Source organism: Eumetopias jubatus, unplaced genomic scaffold (genome assembly GCF_037043125.1).
Source record: "Eumetopias jubatus isolate StellerSeaLion01/CBP00866 unplaced genomic scaffold, mEumJub1_p1.0 scaffold_4, whole genome shotgun sequence".
Lineage (NCBI taxonomy): Eukaryota > Metazoa > Chordata > Mammalia > Carnivora > Otariidae > Eumetopias > Eumetopias jubatus.
The window spans coordinates 92,599,549-92,619,590 of NW_028274810.1; the positions used below are offsets into that span (position 1 = coordinate 92,599,549).

The 20,042-nt window shown below is 51.9% G+C and overlaps 1 protein-coding gene across 1 annotated transcript; it reads right to left on the reverse strand.

The window, feature by feature from the left end:
* Positions 1–1,670: 1,670 nt before the first annotated feature.
* LOC114213149 (phospholipase A2 group V) lies at positions 1,671–7,050 on the reverse strand. The gene is made up of 5 exons (XM_028108175.2): positions 7,029–7,050; positions 6,149–6,198; positions 4,792–4,936; positions 2,508–2,614; positions 1,671–1,792 (listed from the first exon to the last, which is right to left on the reverse strand). Exons 2-5 carry the CDS (start codon positions 6,186–6,188, stop codon positions 1,671–1,673), a joined length of 414 nt encoding a protein of 137 aa, XP_027963976.1. The 5' UTR covers positions 6,189–6,198; positions 7,029–7,050.
* Between the last annotated feature and the right edge of the window lie 12,992 nt (positions 7,051–20,042).

The window sequence follows — 20,042 nt, forward strand, 5'->3', positions numbered from 1 at the left end:
TCCTGCCAAACCTAGCAGCAGAACCTTCCTGACCCTGATGGGAGGCGGGAGAAGCCGGGACTGGGGTCTCCATCAGCCAGGATATCACAACTGGGGAGAGATGGCATCAGAGTGAAGCTTCTGACTCTGCTACATTCCTATTTAACATTGGACTTGGGAAGTGGTTTCGATCAAAAAAAAATCTGATTAGCAAATGGGACATTTGAGCCCCATTCTGTGTAACACTGTCAAATACAGACGCGAGTCTGTATCAAACTTTTCTAAGACACTAGTACATTCAGAGTCACCTCAAAAAATTAAATTTTATTTTGAAAACATTCAGCGTTGGAGCTTTTTAAATATAGATCCCATTTATTATGTGGTTATTCTGGGGTTTGTCTGTGTAAGGAAGCCAAAGTTCCTTCCTTGGAAAGGACTCTCCTCTGTTTTAGAATGTGTGCATTCTTCCTGCAATCTCTGTATTAGAACGCCCTTTCTTTTACGAATTGATAGATGAGGTGGTTTTTTAGAATCCTTGCTTGGTAAAAATAAATCCCTCGGCTGAACCCTATTTTTTTTTAAATGTCCTGCTCTGTGACATTCCAGAACCTCAGCATTCCCGTGTCAGCACCCAGGTGGCCTCCGGATTACCCGTTTTACATTTTTCAAAAAAACGTTCTAGCTCCTTTTTTAAAGAAACTGGAAGTCAGAGACGTTCAGTAACAAGCCTGAGACCACATGGCTGGAGAAGCCAGTGCAGGATTTGAACGTGACCCTCTCTGGCCCGGAAGCTCAAGCTAGCATGATTGCCTAGCACCTTCTCCCCATCTCCTTAAGGAAGAATGCAGCCCAGTGCTTGGCCGGAGAGGCCCCCCCAAGGGGTAAGGAGATGAACCCCAAAAGAGGCTTGGATCTGGTCCCAGAAAACCTTCTACTTTTGAATCCACACTTTCTGTTCCTGAGAGTCCGTGGTTAACTCGGGGTTCAGCGCCCCAGTGGCAGAGGAAGGAGAGGTGCGGGCAATACCCCAGAGCAGAGGAAAATGCCCATGTGGTTTTATTTGTCTTAAGAATAAATTTTTTTTAAAGATTTTATTTATTTATTTGAGAGAGAGAGAATGAGAGCATGAGAGGGAAGAGGGTCAGAGGGAGAAGCAGACTCCCTGCCGAGCAGGGAGCCCGACGTGGGACTCGATCCCGGGACTCCAGGATCATGACCTGAGCCGAAAGCAGTTGCTCAACCGACTGAGCCACCCAGGCGCCCCAAGAATAAATTTTATTTAATATCTATATGACAGACTTATGGGGTCAACTTGGCTTCTACCTTGAGTAAAAATTCTCTAAAGGGTGGTAGTGAGAATCCGATTGCAGAAACTGAACAGTAAATGCATCTTGCTGGAGAAGGGGCACTGTCTTCAGGATGAGGGGGGACAGCTGGCCTGGAGCTAGGGGTGAGCTCCCAGCATCAGAGGGGCCGACCTCACAAGCGGGGGCCAGAGACCCTGACCTTACCCGGTCCTATGACCCAAGTCGCTCTCCTGGGACTCTGTGGAGCGTGAAGAGTGGCCATGGGGCTCCTCCAAGCCCCGTGGACCATGGAGAGAGAAGAAGGTCTGAGACCGGGAGACTCTCTCGGGAGCCCAGCAGCATCGGTGGGCTCCGTGTTGTAGGAGAAGGGGACAAAAGTCTTGGTCAGCAGCAGAAGTTGGGAAAGTATTGGTAGTGAGGGTTGTAGCTCCTTAGGTTCCTCTTCAGGCAGTAGACGAGCTTCTGGTCACAGGCGCAGAGCTGTGCTTGGCAGGGGGGCCCGAGCTCTGCAGACAGGACGCCAAATGCACAGTAAGGAAGCGAAGGGGGGCTCTACCGACTCTGCGTCTCGGGCTTGCCTCTAGTCGGAGCCGACTCCCCGGCCTGCCTCCTGCCCAGGAAGCTCTCAGTCTGATGAGGGAAGCACAGCTTCCACACTGGGAAATGCGTGAGCCGATGGAAGAGGCGTAGCTGCTGCCCCAGGGGGAGGCTTCCCTCCAGGGAGACACAGCCCCTGCCCTCCAGGAGTTGCCAGTCTGACGGTGGAGACACATTCTCTGCCCTTGGGAGTTCCCAGTTTGATGGCGGAGACAGCCCCTGCTCCGGAGGAACTCCAGTTCTCATAGAGGAGATACCACCCCCAGACTTAGCTTTGAACTCAGATGGCCCTGAGCTTGAATCCCAGCTCTAGCTGTGCGCACTGGCAAGGCTCTGAGTTCCAGCTTTCTCATTTGTAAAATGGGGAGACTAAATACACTCCAAAAGATATTTGGGGGAGCAAGTAAACAGAAGTATGCAAAGCATTTGGCACCTAGTGAATGCTCAGGCTGCGATGTTTCAGCCCTTCCCCAGAGGTCAGATATGGCTGCAATAACCCTGCCCCTCTTGCCCCCAGCTCTGCCCTCTAAGATATAGGCTGGCTGACCTCTAGGGGCAGCTGAACTCAGAACCAGCAGAGACCCAGGTTCTATCAGTGGCCCGAATGGGAAGCCCCAGGCTTACCACAGGTGACCAGTCCCCGTGCAAATCTGTATTTGTATGACTGTGTCCAGATGTGGCAGCCTTTCTCCTCCAGCTGCGCATAGCAGTGATCATGCACCAAACAGCACCTGTCAATGCAAGAGACGTAGATCCTACGTAAGGGGCACGTCACTTTAAGCAGAGGCCACCTAGGTGGGTGCGGTCTGACAAAGAAAAAATCTAGGGATATGGATGAGTACTTCTCTGCTCTTCCACTGGGGCTGCCTGCCACTGGCTAGTGGCTCGCTGACCTGCTTTCTCCTCCAGGGCTCACGGTGAGCCTACATTTCTCAGCCTCCCTTGCAAGTGGGTGTGGCCACACGACTAGGTTCCTGCCAGGGCATCATGGGCAGAAGGGATGCTCACCACTTTCAGACCTACCCATGAAACCCTCCCACACTGTCCTCCCCTTTCTCTCTTTCTCCATCTCTCAGCTGGATGGTGATGACCCAGCAGAGGACTCTGAGACCACAGGGGATGGCAGAGCCATAAGAGGGAAGGAACCTGGGTCCTGGAATTAACATGTGATCCACATGGAACTGTTTAGGTGAGCAAAAAACAAACTTCCAGTATGTTAGGTGTGGCAGATTGCATTTTTTTTAAATTGATTTATAGAAAAATAGAGAGGGTAGTACAGAGTGTTCCCTTTTACCCCACATCCAGTTTTTCCCATCATTAATTAGTACAATACACTTGTTACAATTAACAAACCAATATTGATGTCATTGACTAAATAACTAATCAGCTAAATCATAATATATCATTATTGATTAATTATAAAAAGACCATAGTTTATTTAGATTTCCTTAGTTTTTATCTAATATCCTTTTTCTATGTGAGGATCCCATCCAGGATACCTCATTACATTTAGTTGTCATGCCTTGCTAGGCTCCTCTTGAGTGTGACAATTTCTCACATTTTCCTTGGTTTTGATGACCTTGACAGTTTTGAGGCGTGCTGGGTAGGTATTTTGTAGGATGCCCCTCTATGGGGTTTGGCTGATGTTTTTCTCATGATAAGACTGAGGCTATGGGCTTATTTTGCTCCTCTAATTACTCCAGCTTTGGCCGTTGGGAGCCCTTCCAGTTAGCTCCTGTGCTCCCTGACATCTCTATCAATGTGGCAGGTGGTTCTTTTTGAACACTTCCTTATCTTTTGGCCTTACATGAGACTCCAGGTTCGTCCTGTGTATTTTCTGCCCTGGTCCTAGAATCAGCCAGGTCTCCAAGGAGCCTTGGTTCTGTTTTTCGAAGAATAGTGTCAGAGACCAGGTCTGGGCATTAGGAGTTGCTTATTGCTAATGGGATATTGTTTCTTTTAGGTCCTCTCTGCTGCCAGAGCAAAAAAATGTGTCTATTTTAACCCATGTTTGTACACACATCTGTACCTATTTCTGTATGTAACCACCGGCATCTATATTAAGCTAAACAGGAGGTCATACTGACATCTCCACCTCTAATCCATCACCATAGGGCGTAAACTCTCCCTCCAGCAGTGGAAACTTGGCTCCCACCATCTGCCATCCATTTGCCTAATGGCCCCATCCCATCATCCACATCAGGGGTCTCAGAATTTTCCAAAGAATCGTCTCTCCTTCTCGCATGTTCTAGAACTTTGACATTTCCCAATCAAGAAATGGAATCTCGATCCCCTTCCTCTCAAAGCCTTTGTGACTACCTCCACCAACTGACACCATAGAATTTCTGAGGCTAAACCCTTTTGTCTTGCAGTGTTGGGACACTCACTCTTGGAACCCAACGGTCACTGTACTGTGGGGAAGTTCCAACAGCCTTGCAGAGGCCTAAGTGAGAGGAACCGAGGCCCCCAGCCCACAGCCTCCGCTGAGGCCCCAGCCAACAGCCAGGGGCGACAGCATGTCAGCCATGGGAGTGAGCCCTCCGGAAACTGGATGGTCCAGCCTCATTTGAGCTGCCCCAGCTGAAGCTGGGTGGAGCAGGGACAAGCCATCCTGCCAAGCCCTGCCCCACAGGTAGATTCTTAGCAAAGTAAATGGTCATGGTCACTTGAAGTCACTACTCTCGGGGTGATATGTTATGTAGCAATGGACCAACTGACACATGTGGTCACTGAGATGCGTGACATTACTAGATGTATCTTGAGCAAGTCAGTTCACCTCTCTGACACACAGTTTTCTCACCAATAAAATGGCGCTTTAATACTCATCTTCCGGAACTGACGTGGAATTACATGAGATCTTGCGGGCGCAGAGGCTGAACATAAAAGATAATCATGATAATCAGCTCACCAATCCGTGCCGTCCTTGGGGGTCCCCCGACCGCCCAAGCCACAGTAGCAGCCATAGAAGCCGTAGTTTGTCAAGGCGTTCTTCCCAGTCACCTTCTCAATCATGGACTTGAGGTCCAGCAAGCCCCCGGGCACAGCAGGAACACCTGGAAGACAGCCCCCGGCCCCTGGCGAACATGCTTGCCCGGCATGCACCTGCCCCTGCTCCTGCCCCCATTCCTGCCCTGGGGCTCGCGGGGACCCAGGCGTCTCCTCTTTCTTCTCCCCATTAGTGGGACGGGAGCAAGAAAGGAGAGGACAAGCAGTAGAGCTACAAGTCTGGACTCGGAGAATGGGAACCGTGGGTTCAAATCCTGCCTCTGCCCACTCATTTTCACAGCATGATGTCGAGTAAGTCACTTAATCTCTCAGAGCCTCTGCCTCCTCATCGGCAAATTAGGGGCAGTGGGGCGGCGGGGGGCTAAAGTGAACGCCTACGTTGTGGAGTTATCTTGAGGGTTAAAATGAGAGAAAGGATGTGAATTTTGAGCACAGAAGCAGACACCTAGTGAATGACCAAGAAACACGAGGTATAATTAATACAGTAGCGATAGGAAAGCAGGCAGACAGATGCGCACCCCCCTCCCCGCAAATAACACCACTTAGAACATAAGGCCCAGGACCATAGAAGGGTGGGATCCTTCCAGACCACTGAAGCCAGCTCCCTCATCTTCCAGATTGAGAAACAGTAGTTTGGAGGGAAAGGTTCAGGGTTTCACAGTGAGCCAAGTGTTCCCTCCCTGCACTAAGCCTCCCGCCTTCCGCCCTCCGCCCTCCGCGAGTCTCCAGGGATCTGGCAAGACATCGAAGATGAGGACAGCCTGCCGGGGGGGGGCCTGCCGGGGAGGGGGGCTGTGTACATGGTTATGGGGCTCCCCTGTGCTGGGCGGTTACCTCTAGCTGGAAGGTGGCAGCAGGTGGGGCCGGCCTCCGCAAAGAATGACCCAGGAACGGAATAGTTACAGAAGGGTCTTGTTCTCGTTTGGGCTTTATTTTGTTTTGTTTTGTTTTGCACCAAAGTAAAAAATACGCCTCGCATATTTGAAAGCCACATATTGTTCCCAAGGCAGAATCTTTACCCATCACCACCTAGAATCGTGCGACAGCCCCACCAGTGGGCTGAGTATCATCCTGTGTCACAGATGAGGAGACAGAGACTCAGAGAGGCGAAGGTTCTTGTCGATGTCTACACAGGAAGCACAGAGCCAAGATTCAAACTCAAGTCTCCCCGACCTCAAAGACTAGCCTCCTTTCCATCTACCCTATGGTTCTTAGGGGTGGAAGGTCACAAGTTCAGAGGTCATGGGGCCAGCACTTACTGCAAACCAGGAACCAAGCCAGTATGAGAAGGCCGTTCATCTCTGGGGTTCTGGAAAAGAAAACACATCCCATCCCGTGACATGCCTCTCGGGAGACGCATTCGGACCCCACCCCCAGGTCCCCACCAACTCAAGGAGTTGATCCCAGGGGCCCCTGGGGGGCAGTAGAGCGCCTGTGGGGTATGGTCCCCCATCGTGGCAGGAGAGGACTTCCCACCATAGATGTCCCAACACAACGGTCCCCTCTGCAGACAGTGTGACCACCTTTCAGGGCCTTCTTGTGGCTTTGTGGGTCCTGAGCAGTTTTGCTTTCATGGGCCCCTTCCTCCAAAAAAATTTCTTTCAAGGAGTATTTTACAACCGTGTCGGTATGGAAACCAACACAATCCGGGCTGGATGCAGTAGGACGTATTCGTGACTCTTATATTCTATTTTCCTCCTGATTCTAAAAGAATTCAAGTTCATACATTTCCATGGGCCCCAGGCACTGTGCCTACCGAAAGAATAAGTCGACCCTGGGTACTCATGAGGGCTCCGAAGGGCAGCTATCACTGCTCCCATTTTTCCAGTGGAGAAATGGAGGCTCAAAGAGCTCGTGGAACTTGCCAGAAGCCATGCAGCCAGTAAGAAGTGGAAGAAGGGCTCAAACCCAGGCCTGAGCACCTTTCACTGCACAACACAGCCTCCCTTCACAGAAGGCTGAGTTGCCCTGTGGGCCGTGGAGCCTGGAGACCCCAGCTTCCCTCCCCAGCACCTGCCTTCGGCGAACACATGAATCACTGGCCTTGAGTCCCGAAAATTCTCACCCAGAAGGCAGAGGAGAGTCCATGTGTCGTGGGCCAATGCCTGATTCTAACTTGGCCTCTTGAAGGTTCCTTACCGGTGGCTGCCTGTCTCCTTTCCCTGTGTGGATCCCAAAGTCCTTGTTTATCCATAGCTGCTCGCTTGGCTGATGGTCTAACAGGATTTCCCCTTCGGTGCCCGGCTGTCTCTGATCCCTGAGTCCAGCGGTCACTTGTGCAGGGCTCTGCCCCGAGCCCCTGGCACCTCCGGAGGCCTGGCTCCAAACGTACAATCTCCAGCTCCCCGGGGCTCCTGGCTACCAGGCTGGCCTCTCCGTGCCGCCCTTTGTCCAGCAGCCCCTCTGAGTTCCAAGAACATTCCTGAGGATTCTGTCCACCCATGGCCTCTGCCCCGAGGGCTCTAACCAGCCAAGGGAAAAGACTCTAGACCCTACTCTTCCACACCCGTCTTCCTCGGCTGCTTCCCGGAGCTGCAACAGGAGGAAGGTGCCAGCCACCACGCACAGGGCACCCACAATGTGCCAGGTTCTCTCCCCTGTCTCTTTAAGCCCGCCGAGAATCCTGGCAGGTGTTTATTGTTAAACCTGCTGGCACAGTGTCTGTCCTTCGACAGTCATTTGTTGAACAAGGGGCTAGCAGTCACTGATCTCACAGATGGGGAAACTGAGGCTCGAGAAGGGGACATGAGCTGCCCAATGATTCAGCCCAGGACTGTGAATCTACTCTGCTCACTGCCTCTGAGCAGCCCCTGTGTACTATTCATGGTGTTCCTTTTCCATATTTGATGATGCTTGGATGTCCTGTGGTCGCTTTACTGGGCTGGGAAGACACAGCCTCCCCCAGGAACAGCTAATTCCCAGGGTAACAGAAGACTCCCCGGGGAGCGTGGCTTTCATACATGCAAACCAGCCAGTCTTCAACTCCCTCCCCAACCCCTCTGTCTAACTCTCCCACTCCCAGCCAATATTTCCCCTGCCCTAAATCACCACCCCAGGGCCAGGAAGCAGGCAGCTAGGGACCCGCCACCCCCTGCAGCCCAGAGTTTGCTGAAATCCTTCGAGCTGGCCAATCCCAAGCTGTTTGCCCTGCCCTGCCTTGCCCTTCCCGTGGAAAACACAAGAAAGGCTCTGGACCGAGCTTGCTCTCATTTCTTCTGCCTCCTGCTCAACTTGGTGCTTCCCCGTGTGGCCCTGCCCGGTGGGGTGGGTCCCCTTCTCTCAGAAACGGTGAATAACAGACTGTCTTCTAAATGCCACCTGACTTCTGATCTGTTGGCTTCACCATACCTGAATCTGAACCAAATTCCCAGGCACATTTTAGAGCATCTGGGGCCAGGGCCATTGGTGTGAGGGAACAGCACGAGGCCCCATGGAAAGGGGTCGGGAAGAGGCAGAGAGGCCTCACTGAGGAGGCGACAGAAGCATGAACACAGCTGTCCCAGGGGCCGGGAAAGTGGCCCATCAGTGGAGCTCAGAGCCAGTCACCGGGAGAAGGATGTGGGGCTGCTATTTTTATCGAGCGACCACAGAGGGAAATGAGCACAGCCGTGAGATAATTTTGGAGTAAAGTGGTGGCTGAGGTCATGAGAGGTGGAGAGAGTGGAGACAGACAGCCTAACGGAAGCCCGAAAACGTGGGGGTCGGTAGTGGCCGGGTCCCTGGGTGGACAGGAGGTAGCAGCCCCCCCCCTGCCCTAGGACCCCCAGGTTAGGTCTCTGGCCACGAAGGATGGACAGCAGCAAGCCCACGGCACAGCAGGCGTGTGAGAGACCTCCCCTCAATCTGGGGAGGGGGAGGCACTGGGGCATCAGGGGCCTCCTCTCCCAGGCCCTCTCCCTCCCTGTACCCTGCCCACCACCCTACCTCAAGCAAGGCAGCCCCCAGAATGAGATTCCTCACCAGGGAGACCTTCTGTCCACCTCAGGCCTGCGGAAGAAGCAGGGGCTGGGCCCTCGGGTTTTAAAGGCCTCTCTGCCCTCCTCCCACGCTCCTGCGTGGGCCAGCTCCGGGACTCCAGAGGGCTCATGTGGGAAGCCCTGTTTCTCCCTCTCGAGACCCCTGAGGACCTTTTGCCTCCCTGGGTCCCAAAGCAGCTATTCCCTGGAGCATGTCACAGTGCCTGGGCGATGTTCGGGAGAGACACTGAGGAGAGTCTGGCTTGGGCCACCCACTTTCCAGGGTTCTCCACCAGGGACAGCACACCTGGGATCCCCCTCCCAGGGCAGCCTCCCTCCTCCCGCCGCCCTGTGTCTCTGGAGTCCTCCAGCCCACGGCTCCTGCTCGCATTTCATTCCAACTCCCTGGGGCTCAACTCAGGGACAGCCATGGCAGCCAGGCGGCACCCCCTCTTCCTGTCGTTCCCGACCTGCTAACCCCCGACTCTGCCTTGTCCCGGGGCTGGGGCGACCCAGGAGCCTGTGACAGCCCCACTCTGGAGAGATGTTGTAAACTGTAGCTGGAGCCCGGCTGGCACCTCCCTTTTGGCCCCGGGCTCCTTACCCAATTCCTGCCTTCCTTCTCTCTGCGAGGGAGAACCCACCAGGCTTGCAGTCAGAGCCATGCAAGCCGCAGTCCCCACTCAGCCACCCAGGAGCTGTGCTGTGTGACTCCGGGCAAGTCACCACACTTCTCTGTTTGTTCCTGTGATCTAGGAGAATAGTGACTCCCTGCCGCCCCAGAGGCTCGTGGTGAGGAACATACTGTATAAAACAAGGCCGGGTGGCGAGATGTGTGGCTCAGGGGTTGACATCACAGGCTCCAGAGGAGCTTCAAGTCTGGTCCTGGCTTCCCCACCACAAGCTGCATCTCCTCCGGGCTGGCTGCCCTTGGCCTGCCTCAGAGAGTCCTTGTTAGGGTGAAGTGAATGAATGCATTTATAACAGAGCAGTGGCCAAACAGTGCAAATAAGTAAATGTAACCTTCTAGAATGTTCTTGAGGAGCATAGGTAACTGTTATTAGGCTCTGCTCTCCACTTCTATGAATCCTGAGCCCTGCTCCATCCCCGACCCCCCCGTGTGCACACACTTTTCTGAGACGTGGGTGTGAGCTCCTCCTTCTCCCTCTTGGCGTCTCTTCTCCCCTCTCTCAGCTCAATCACGGCAGCCTCAGAGAGAAGCCCCTCCTTGCGGCCCTCACCGGTCCTTCTCTTCCTGAGACCTGACTGCTGGGCACCCCACCGAACCCTGTGAACCCCAGTGCCATACAGAAAGTACCTACTGAGTGTCTCCCACACACAAGGCGCTGCAGGGGATCCGCTGTGAGCGAAACGGAGGCCGGAGCCCCTCACGCTTCCCCTCGGGTCGAGGGAACAGAGAGCAAAGACACCGACTACGTACGCAAGGCGTCCGGCGGGGGGTAGCGGGGAGGGCAAAGACTCCTCTCTGTTCCACGCGCACTTTTCCCTTTCCCCACCAGTCCCTTCCTCCACCTACGGACACTCACGGGCCTCGCCATCCGACACCAAACAAAACGAGCGAGCAAAAGGAAGCCTCCCTACCTCTGCCGACCTGTCTCTCCAGCTTTTGTTTTCCCCTCTAAAAGCCACATTTCTGGACGGAGAAGCCTCCACTTGCTCATCACACACTTCCTTCTGAATGCGGGGCCGCCTGAAGCCTCCGCTGTGTCCCGGAGCTGGATCCCAGGGACCCACCCCCCCAAAGCCTGGTGCTTCCCAAGCCTGGGCTTCACCCCCCACCCAACCCACTCTCTCTCTCTCTCTCTGGCTTTGAGAGGCCACACCCCGCCATCCGCTCTCCGCTGCTCACCCCCATCTCTGTCGCCCCCCCCCCACTTGCAGGTGTCTTCAAGGATCTGCCCTCAGAGTCTGCTCCTCTCTCTGTCCGCCTCTCCCGGGGTGAGCTCATCCATGGTCAGGGTCTTAGGTCTTAGTTTTATGCAAATGTCCAGGGGCTAGCCCGGCCACGCAGTGTCCGGCACTAGCTTTACACCCCCTGAAATGAGTACGGGAATGAGGAAAAAGTACAATGTCAGGTCCAACCGTCTGAGCTTCCAGTCAGACGGAACTGGATTCAAATCTGGATGTCCCCTCCAACTACCTGTGTCCCCTGGCCTCCTCAGGTCTTGCTCTTATCAGCACCTGTAGAACAGGACAATAATGGAACCAGCTTCATTCTGTAATTGTGATAATTCAATGAAGCGCTGCAGAGAGGCTCGGCACAGTGCCTGGTGCCTCGTAGGTGCTCAGTGAACGTAACTATTATAAATATTATTGCTGTTACGGCATCACACACACCCCCCCCGCCGAGGGTAGGCACTGTGTCTGCTTCATGTCTGTACTCCTGGCGCTTGGCACACAGTAGGTGCTAAGTTAGGTCTGCCGAGAGAATGAATGACCCCTCCAGCTCTAGCTTCATACCCATCGCCCCAGCCCACATGTCAAATATAGTAATTAAATATATACAATCATTACAATCCGAATACCTGCTTGAGAGTGTAACTCAGTGTCCTGCAGGAACACCAGGACCAAACTCATTGTCTCCCCCCACCCCAGCCCCTCCCACCCCCCCTCTTCCTGGTACTGGATCCAGTCAGTCATTCACACCTCAGTGATGAAAACGCCCCAACTACTTCCACCCCCACTGAGTGGAAGACTCTGGAGGGCAGGATCCTTCTCTGATTCATTTCTGACCCCAGCACCTAGAACAATATCTGACACATGGCAGGTCCTCAAGAAATATCTGTGGAATAAATTAAACATCTCATAAACATGCTTGTTCTCTGACACCTGCTGAGTCACTCTTGTGCAGGCTTGTCCCAGGGCCGAAGCCCCATGGAGGGCAGCCAGAGATACTTGGACACTCTCTCATCCCGAGACCAGAGCTGCCGAAGTACCCTCAGCCTGATCAGAGGGTCTGCTGCTCCCCTCTCCCCAGAGGCTGGCACATAAAGCAGGCTTGCCCAGGGCTCACTGGCAGATGGTGCACATTGAGTCCTCCTCCTCCAGGAAGTTCTACCTGATTTCTCCTTCCGCAGGAAGCGTGCCTGTCTCTGGAATGTTGTAGAACTCATCACGCATACTGCCTACTCTAGCACCTCCATCTGGAGGGAGTTTCGAGGCTGATCAATCAGGAAGGAAGGAGAGAGGAACTCCATACTCGGTGAGTATCCCCTGTGCGGCCAGCACAAGGTGAGGTCACCATTTGGGATCTTGAACCTTCACAAAATCTTGTGGGGCATTAAGACCCCAAACTGAGGGGCAGATGTGAGGTAGCTTATAAAAGGCAGAGCCAGAGGCTATAGCCTGGCCTGTCACCCTGGTCCCTGTTCTTGCCACTCCACAAAGGGATTGACATCCAATAAAGACCTAATGATCGTGATTTTCACAAGACCCCTGACCAAAGTGTCATGTGATTTCCTCATACTCTACATGGAGAAGTGAAAGCTGAGCCATAGTCGGAGCTCATAATTCCTGATAATTGCTTAATGAGTGGAACTGGGTCTTTGGTTATAAACCTGCAGCCCTGAGCTGGTGCTGAGCTTGTCCTACACGGTGCTTTTCAAAATGTTGGAATTAGTTGCTAACGTGTGAGCTTTAAGAGATCTCAGACAGAAATCCAGATTGCCAGCTTCTCTTTAAAAGACCTGGCGAGGGGCGCCTGGGTTGCTCAGTCAGTGAAACGTCCTCCTTCGGCTCAGGTCATGATCCCAGGGTTCTGGGATCGAGCCCCACATCGGGCTCCATGCTTGGCGCGGGCTTGCTTCTCCCTCTCCCTCTGACCCTCTCCCCACTCATGCTCCCTCTGTCTCTCTCTCAAATAAATAAAATCTTTAAAAAAATTAAAATAAAATAAAAGACCTAGCGATTCCCAGCTCGGTTCCTACATGACGACAGCTGGCCAGAGCAGAGAAGGAGATGCACCCATCTGCTGGAAATGTGTTTAGCTTTACCCTGGCCTCCACCGTTCCTTACTGTCTCATCCCCACCAGCTTCAGGGTTGCTCCCTGCCTGGAGGGCCCTCTAGTGGCCTGTCATAGAACTCAGGCTTGAGTCCTACCCTCTCCGCCTGTACCCCAGGAATGGGACAGGGAGTGCCTTGAGAGCAGAGGTCATCTCCTGTGCAAACTTGTGTTTCAAGTGCTGAGCTCAGAGCCTAGCACACAGTAGTTGCTCAGTAAATGTACATTAGAGGCACCTATCCCAGGATGAGGAGATCACAGAGGGCTTTTCTAGAAGAAAAGGCACCTGTACTGAATCTTTAAAAAAGTAGTTTGGGGAAATTGGAACCCTTGTACACCATTGGTGGGAATGTGAAATGGTATAGTTGCTATGGAATGCAGTATGGTGAGTCCTTAAAAAATTAAAAGTAGAATCACCATATGACCCAGCAGCCCCACCTGCGGGTATGTGCCCGAAAGAATTAAAAGCAGGGTCTCAAAGGGATATCTGTACACCCATGTTGATAGCAGCATTATTCACGATGGCTTAAATGTGGAAATAACCCAAGGGTCTATCAACAGGTGAATGGATGAACAAAAGGCGGTAGATACATAGAGTGGAATGTTACTCAGCCCTAAAAAGGAAGGAAACTCTGCAGCATGCTACAACATGGCTAAACCTAGAGCATTACACGAAGTGAAATAAGCCAGTCACAAAAACACAAATACTATACGATTCCACTTATAGGTGACACTTAGAGTAGTCAACATCATAGAAACAGAAAGTGGAATGGGGGGGTGCCAGGGAAGGGGGGTAAGGATAGGAAGTTAGCGCTTAATGGGAACAGACTCTCAGCTTTACAAGATGAAAAGAGTCCTGGAGATGGACGGCGATGGTGGTTGCACGGCATTATAAATGTATTTAATACCACTGAACTCTATATTTAGTATGGTTGAGATGGTAAGTTTGAGGTTGTGTGTATTTTACCACAATAAAAAAAAAAAATTAGGAAAAAAAAGAGTGGATCAGAGTTCACCAGGCAAGGATGCAAGGAAGGGCATCCCAAGTGGAAGGAGCAGCCTATGTGGGACTCACAGGCATGCGTCACAATGGTTCATTTGGGGAGCCACAAATGGATGAGGTAGCTGAGGGCATTAGGCAGTGATATTCGAGTGAATACTTAATAACTGGCTCTCCAGGGGGAAGACAAGCCCTGATTTTTAACATCTGCCCATTGCCGTGTTGTAAGGACTCACACTGTGGGCAATCTCACGCTCTTAACAGAATGTTACTGGATGCAGAGTAGAGAAGATGTGCAGGAAGCTGAGGCACGCTGCCTGCTGATAAAAAACCCATGTTCTGGAACAACCGCTCATTAGCTGTTGTGACCTAACTGCTCAGTGCCTCGGTTTGCTAAGCTCAGTAATGGGGATAATCATTGTACCCGCCTCATCCCAGTGTTCCGAGCTGATGCATGGCAGGTGTTTAGAATTGTGTCGCCACGTCATAAGGGCTCAACAAACATCTGCTGTTTTTACTAGGAAAGTGGGGCAGGCCCATGCTTGATTCCTCAGAAAAGGGAACTTTCTCTATGTGTTTAGTAGGAAATGAGAAATGGTGGAAGGGTTGGCTAAAGAGACGCAGCGGGGTAGGCCACAAAGAACCTTGGGCGTCAGGCTAAGGAGTTTGGACTTTTCTCCTGATGGTGTCCCAGAATGGCCTCGATCAAGAGCAAGATGATATGAGTTCAACGAGAGGAACAAATCCTATCCCAAGAACCCCAAAACTGAACCACGAAAGGACAGGGCAGGATGACACAGCTCAGTCATCAGACCTGTGACCTCCAGCCTGGGAGCATTCAGATCACAGAGGCAGCACTGTCTTTGCTTGTCATGGCCCGAGTGTGATGCCCAGAGTGAGGGCTCCTAACTGACCTCATCGGGAAGGATGTGCCTGGTCCCGAGCCCTGCTCTGAGAGCATTTCTGGAAAACTGGGGGGTGTCTGGGTCACAGGATTCCTGTCAGATGGAGGGAACAGAGGCTGACTGGTATTTGGAAGGGGGCTCGGGGTACCCAGCCTCTGTCTCCAAATTTCTAAAGGGCTGTTGAGGGTGAGAAGGACCACAGTTTGTCCCATGTGGCTCTAGATCACAGAGCCAGCACCAGGCGGGGGTGCTGATTTTGGGTCAAGCCCAGAAAGTGTTTTCTAATAGCCCTGATGTCCTGGGAATAGAATGAGCAGTCTTGAGGGTGGTAAGCTTCCTGTCCCCAGAGGCACTTTTTCTTTATCGCAGTTTAGGAAGAAGAAATATAGCGTAAAAGGAGGGGACTGAGGAGGTGAGGCAGGCCCCCACTTGACTCCTCTGGAAAAGGAGCTTTCTTTAAGTTTTAGGAACGCGAGAGACCTGTCAAAAGCACGTGACGTTAGCTTACGTCAATTACGAAGCATCAGTTCTAGTCTGTAGAAGTGTAAAAAAAAAAAATGACAATTTAGCGAAATTAAAAACACACACGCAGAAAAGTCAGGATCCCTTCAGTTGCATGGAGAGAGCTGTCAAATATTCTGGGCTCTCCGCCTCGTGGGGCTCCCCACCCCTGACACTGGTTCATGCCACAGTCATGTTCAGGGCTGTTGCAAAAAGCAACATCAGTTGAGTGGGGTACAGACTGAATAGCTCCAGGGCGCGCACGGGCTCTGACCTTCTAGTGACAGTGCCTGTTGTCACATGAACCTTGAGCACCCCAAGCTTTTCTACTGAGGCCTTTGGTACTTGCTGCTCCCCCTGCCTGTAATACTAATACTTAGCATTGGTATGAGCTCCAGGTCTCATCATAAATGCCCCCTCTTCCAGGAGGCCTTCCCTGACCACCTGCCCAAGGTTAACCTCCAGTTAAGCTCAGATCACTGTTTTTCCCCTTCGTAGCCCTGACCATCATCTTTACCTCTCATGCATCTCTTTCTGGACTTGTTTAGGACTTCTGTCTCCTGCCCCTTCCACTAGAGGCCAGGAAACCCATCAGTCTTGTTCATCATATTTTCAGCAGCTAGCACAGAGCCTAATACATATTGGTATTTGATATTTATCTGTGGAATAAAGAATAATTGGGGGACGAGCCAAGACCTGAGGGAGCAGCCAACCTCACTGGATTTCAGTCATTCTATAAGTTGGCAGCCTGCTCTAAAGATACACACAGGGGCACCTGCCTGGCTCAGTCAGAAGAACGTGTGACTCTTGATCTCGGGGTCGTGAGTTTGAGCCCCAAGTTGGGTGTAGAGATTGCTTAAATAAAAATAAAATTAAGATACACACAGCTAATCTTATCTGGGTCTCAGTCTGTTCCTACATATGTAATGGTTATTTTTCAATAACACACTGAAGTCTGACTTCCGCCAAAACCTTTGCTGAAAATGCAAATTCAAACACCTAGTCGATAGCAAGTACCTGCTTTGTTTTATCTTTGAGACACCAATTAAACTCTTCATTCTCTGCAAGCTGGTGCAACCACTCTGGAAAACAGTATGGAGGTTCCTCAAACAGTTGAAAATAGAGCTACCATACGATCCAGCAATTGCACTACTGGGTATTTACCACAAAGATACAAGTGTAGGGATCCGAAGGGGTACGTGCACCCCAATGTTTATAGCAGCAATGTCCACAATAGCCAAACTGTGGAAAGAGCCAAGATGTCCATCGACAGATGAATGGATAAAGAAGATGTGGTATATATACACAATGGAATATTATGCAGCCATCAAAAGGAATGAGATCTTGCCATTTGCAATGACGTGGATGGAACGGGAGGGTGTTATGCTGAGTGAAATAAGTCAATCAGAGAAAGACGTGTATCGTATGACCTCACTGATATGAGGAATTCTTAATCTCAGGAAACAAACTGAGGGTTGCTGGAGTGGTGGGGGGTGGGAGGGATGGGGTGGCTGGGTGATAGACATTGGGGAGGGTATGTGCTATGGTGAGCGCGGTGAATTGTGCAAGACTGATGAATTACGGATCCGTACTTCTGAAACAAATAATGCAATATGTGTTAAGAAAAAAAAAAGAAGAAGAAGATAACAGGAAGGGAAGAATGAAGGGGAGTAAGTCGGAGGGGGAGACGAACCATGAGAGACGATGGACTCTGAGAAACAAACTGAGGGTTCTAGAGGGGAGGGGGGTGGGGGGATGGGTTAGCCTGGTGATGGGTATTAAAGAGGGCACGTTCTGCGTGGAGCACTGGGTGTTATGCACAAACAATGAACCACGGAACACTATATCAAACACTAATGATGTAATGTATGGTGATTAACATAACAATAAAAAATTATTTAAAAAAACTCTTCATTCTCAAGAAACATACTTTGAGCTAGCCTTCCTTTCTGTCTTTGTTTCTGTTGTTCCCTGCACCCGCAGAATGTTCTTTGTTGTCTTTTTTGCCTTATAAACGCCTGCTTGTTTTTCCACACTGTAATGTCACTTCTTTTTTTGGAGAAACCCTAGAACAGACTCTGACTGGCAAGATCCAACGTGGCACCCGAGATTCTAGGCTCATGATCCTGACACCACAATTCCAGGCCTTTCCACCCGTCTCCCATCCCAGTCCAACCCAGCAATCATTTCTGGAACAATTCCTGTGGGCATTGCTCCAGCTAGACACTGCAGGAAACAAAGGCAAAGCTGAGTCCATCAGCCTCCGCACTCTAGCGTTGAGAATCCAGCGTCGGTCTGTTAGGATGGGGAAAATGAGACCAGGCCTTTAGAATGCCATAAAGCTAGAATAACATTTGGACTCCTTCCCTGGGCCTAACAGGAGCTGTGCCCTCCCTTGAGATGCCTTTCCTGATACCTGTCCGCCTGGTTTCCTCCTCTGTTCCTGGATCAATCTTCTTAACCTCCAGGTCAGCACATATCACCTGCTGCCAAGGTCAAAGGTGCCTGTTTCCCCCCACAGGCATGTGACCCTTCATGATTTGGCCCCACTACCACCCTTTCCAGCCTTGCCTTATCTACCACCTGCTCCCCAGTGCATTCCTGGGAAGAACCCTTTATGTTCCCCAACTCATCCCCAATTATACCACATAGAAGATACAGTTGGGCAGGTGGTGATCAACACTCCGGAGAACAATAAAGCAGGGAAAGGAGACCAGAGTGCTGTGGGCATATGTTGGGACAGGGAGCTTGATGGTGGGCTTTGTCAGTTTAAATAGGGTGGCCAGGAAAAGTCTGCCTGCGGAGGTGACACTGGAGCAAAGCGATGGAGGAGGTGAGGGAGGAGGCCACGGGGACATCCTGGAGAGGAGCGTCGCACACAGAGAGGAGAGCATGTACAAAGGTCCTGCAGTAGAAGCATGGCTGTGAGTTGGAGAAACAATAAGGAAATTAGGTCTTCCTTTGCGCTCCCCTCCAAAACAAAGCCTTTTAATGAGCCCACCGCCCCCCTCCCCAGACTGGATGGGTTCCCTTCTCTGTCCCCCAGCATCCTGTGAGTGCCCTCATCACAGGACAATCGTGTTCTATCTTAGTGTCTCCCCCACAAGACTGTGAGAAACCTGGGGGTGGGGACTGTCCTCGTGCCCAGCATCAGGTTTACTATACATTTTTTGACTGCCTGAGTGAATCTATCAATGAATGAACAAACTAGGCCATGAATCCGTGAGGATGTCTCACTTCATCTCGACACTTGGCAGCCTCTAGCTCCTTGGCACAGACTGGGCCTGAGAATAAAATGTTTGTGGAGTTTGTGGAATGACTAATAGAAATAGCCAAGGCTCACCGAGCACAGATAGCAGGCCAAGCTCTTGATGTGGCTTATCCCCCTTTTACCCTTAGAGGGATCCCAGGAGGTGGGCGCTGCCACCATCTGCTATTTGCAGATTAGGACAGCAAGGATCGAAGAGACATGGCTCACCCGTATCACGCAGCTGGTAAGCAGCAAAGCAGTGAGTTGAACCTGACAGGTCTGACCTGCAAGGCCACATAAAACCAGCCCAAAACTAAACTGCCTTCCAGAGAAAGGGGGCTGGGCATGGGGGCGGGGATAGGAGGGCTCCAGGGGCTGGAGGAAGAAGCCAGCGCAGCCTCCCTATCAGGGCTGGAGTGGCATCCTCCAGCTCCGTATTCCCGCCCACGTGTCCCGAAGTGTCTGCATACAGTGGATGCTCAGAAAAGGTTAAGGAACTGCTGACGATTCTTTTTCCCAAAGACAAATATTTTCTTGTGGATTGAGTTAAAAAGAAATTCAGGCAAAGCCTCAGATTAACGTAAACACAGATTCCAACTCTCACCCTCTTCCTAACCTTGCCTGGCTTTGCCCCCAGTCTCAAGGACAACCTTCTGGGTGATCTCCGGCTCCCTTCAGGTGGGCCCGGCCTCCATGGGAACCACACAGGTCCCAGGGCTTGCCACCTTAGGGGAAAGGGACCCCAGGGCCCTAGTGAGACTCCTCCAGCAGGGCCTATGCCTTTTGCCCACACTCCCCACGGACACTCCTTGCTCTCCGGGACCCTCCTTGCTCTTCAGACCCCACCTTCTCCCATCTCTCCCACTCCAGCTGGTCTGCCCCTCCCAGTATATGCAGCCTCATGCCCATGACTGACCTTTCTGGCCTGGCCTCAGCTCCTGGGCTCCTGTGACCTGCTCTCATGAGCAGCCCCATCGGGCTTCAGGCCCTGCTGACTCCCTGCCCCCAGCCACAACACTGGGGTGCACAGGCTGCGAATCCCAATAGATCTTGGCCTCCAGAATCTTAAAGGCCCAAATGGGAGCGAGTGATGAAGATAGGTCTCGAGGTGGCGAGAGAAACTTCTGCCTGCACCAAGCCAGGCATTCTTCTGCTCAGCCCCCAGCTGCCTTCACAGATGCAGGATGTCCAACAGAAACCCAGAGCCTGGGGCTGAGGGTATTACCAGAGGGGCCTAGACAGGGACCCAGAGAATTCCAGTGGGGGTGGCTTTGAGTTCAGAATGATCCAGGTCACAGCCTTATCCGGCTTGATAAGGCCTTTGCTAATCCCCCCAGCCTTGGCCCAGAGCTCAGAACTCTCTTAAGGATCTGACAATCTGCTAAGCAACCTGGCTATTGGAGCATCTGGGGTCCTCAGTCTCAGCTGAGACAGGAGCATGAGCAGAGAGCCCAGGGATGGGATGCCCAGGAACACACATGGGGAGGAGCAGGGTCGGGTGGAAGGTGCTGGAGCCATT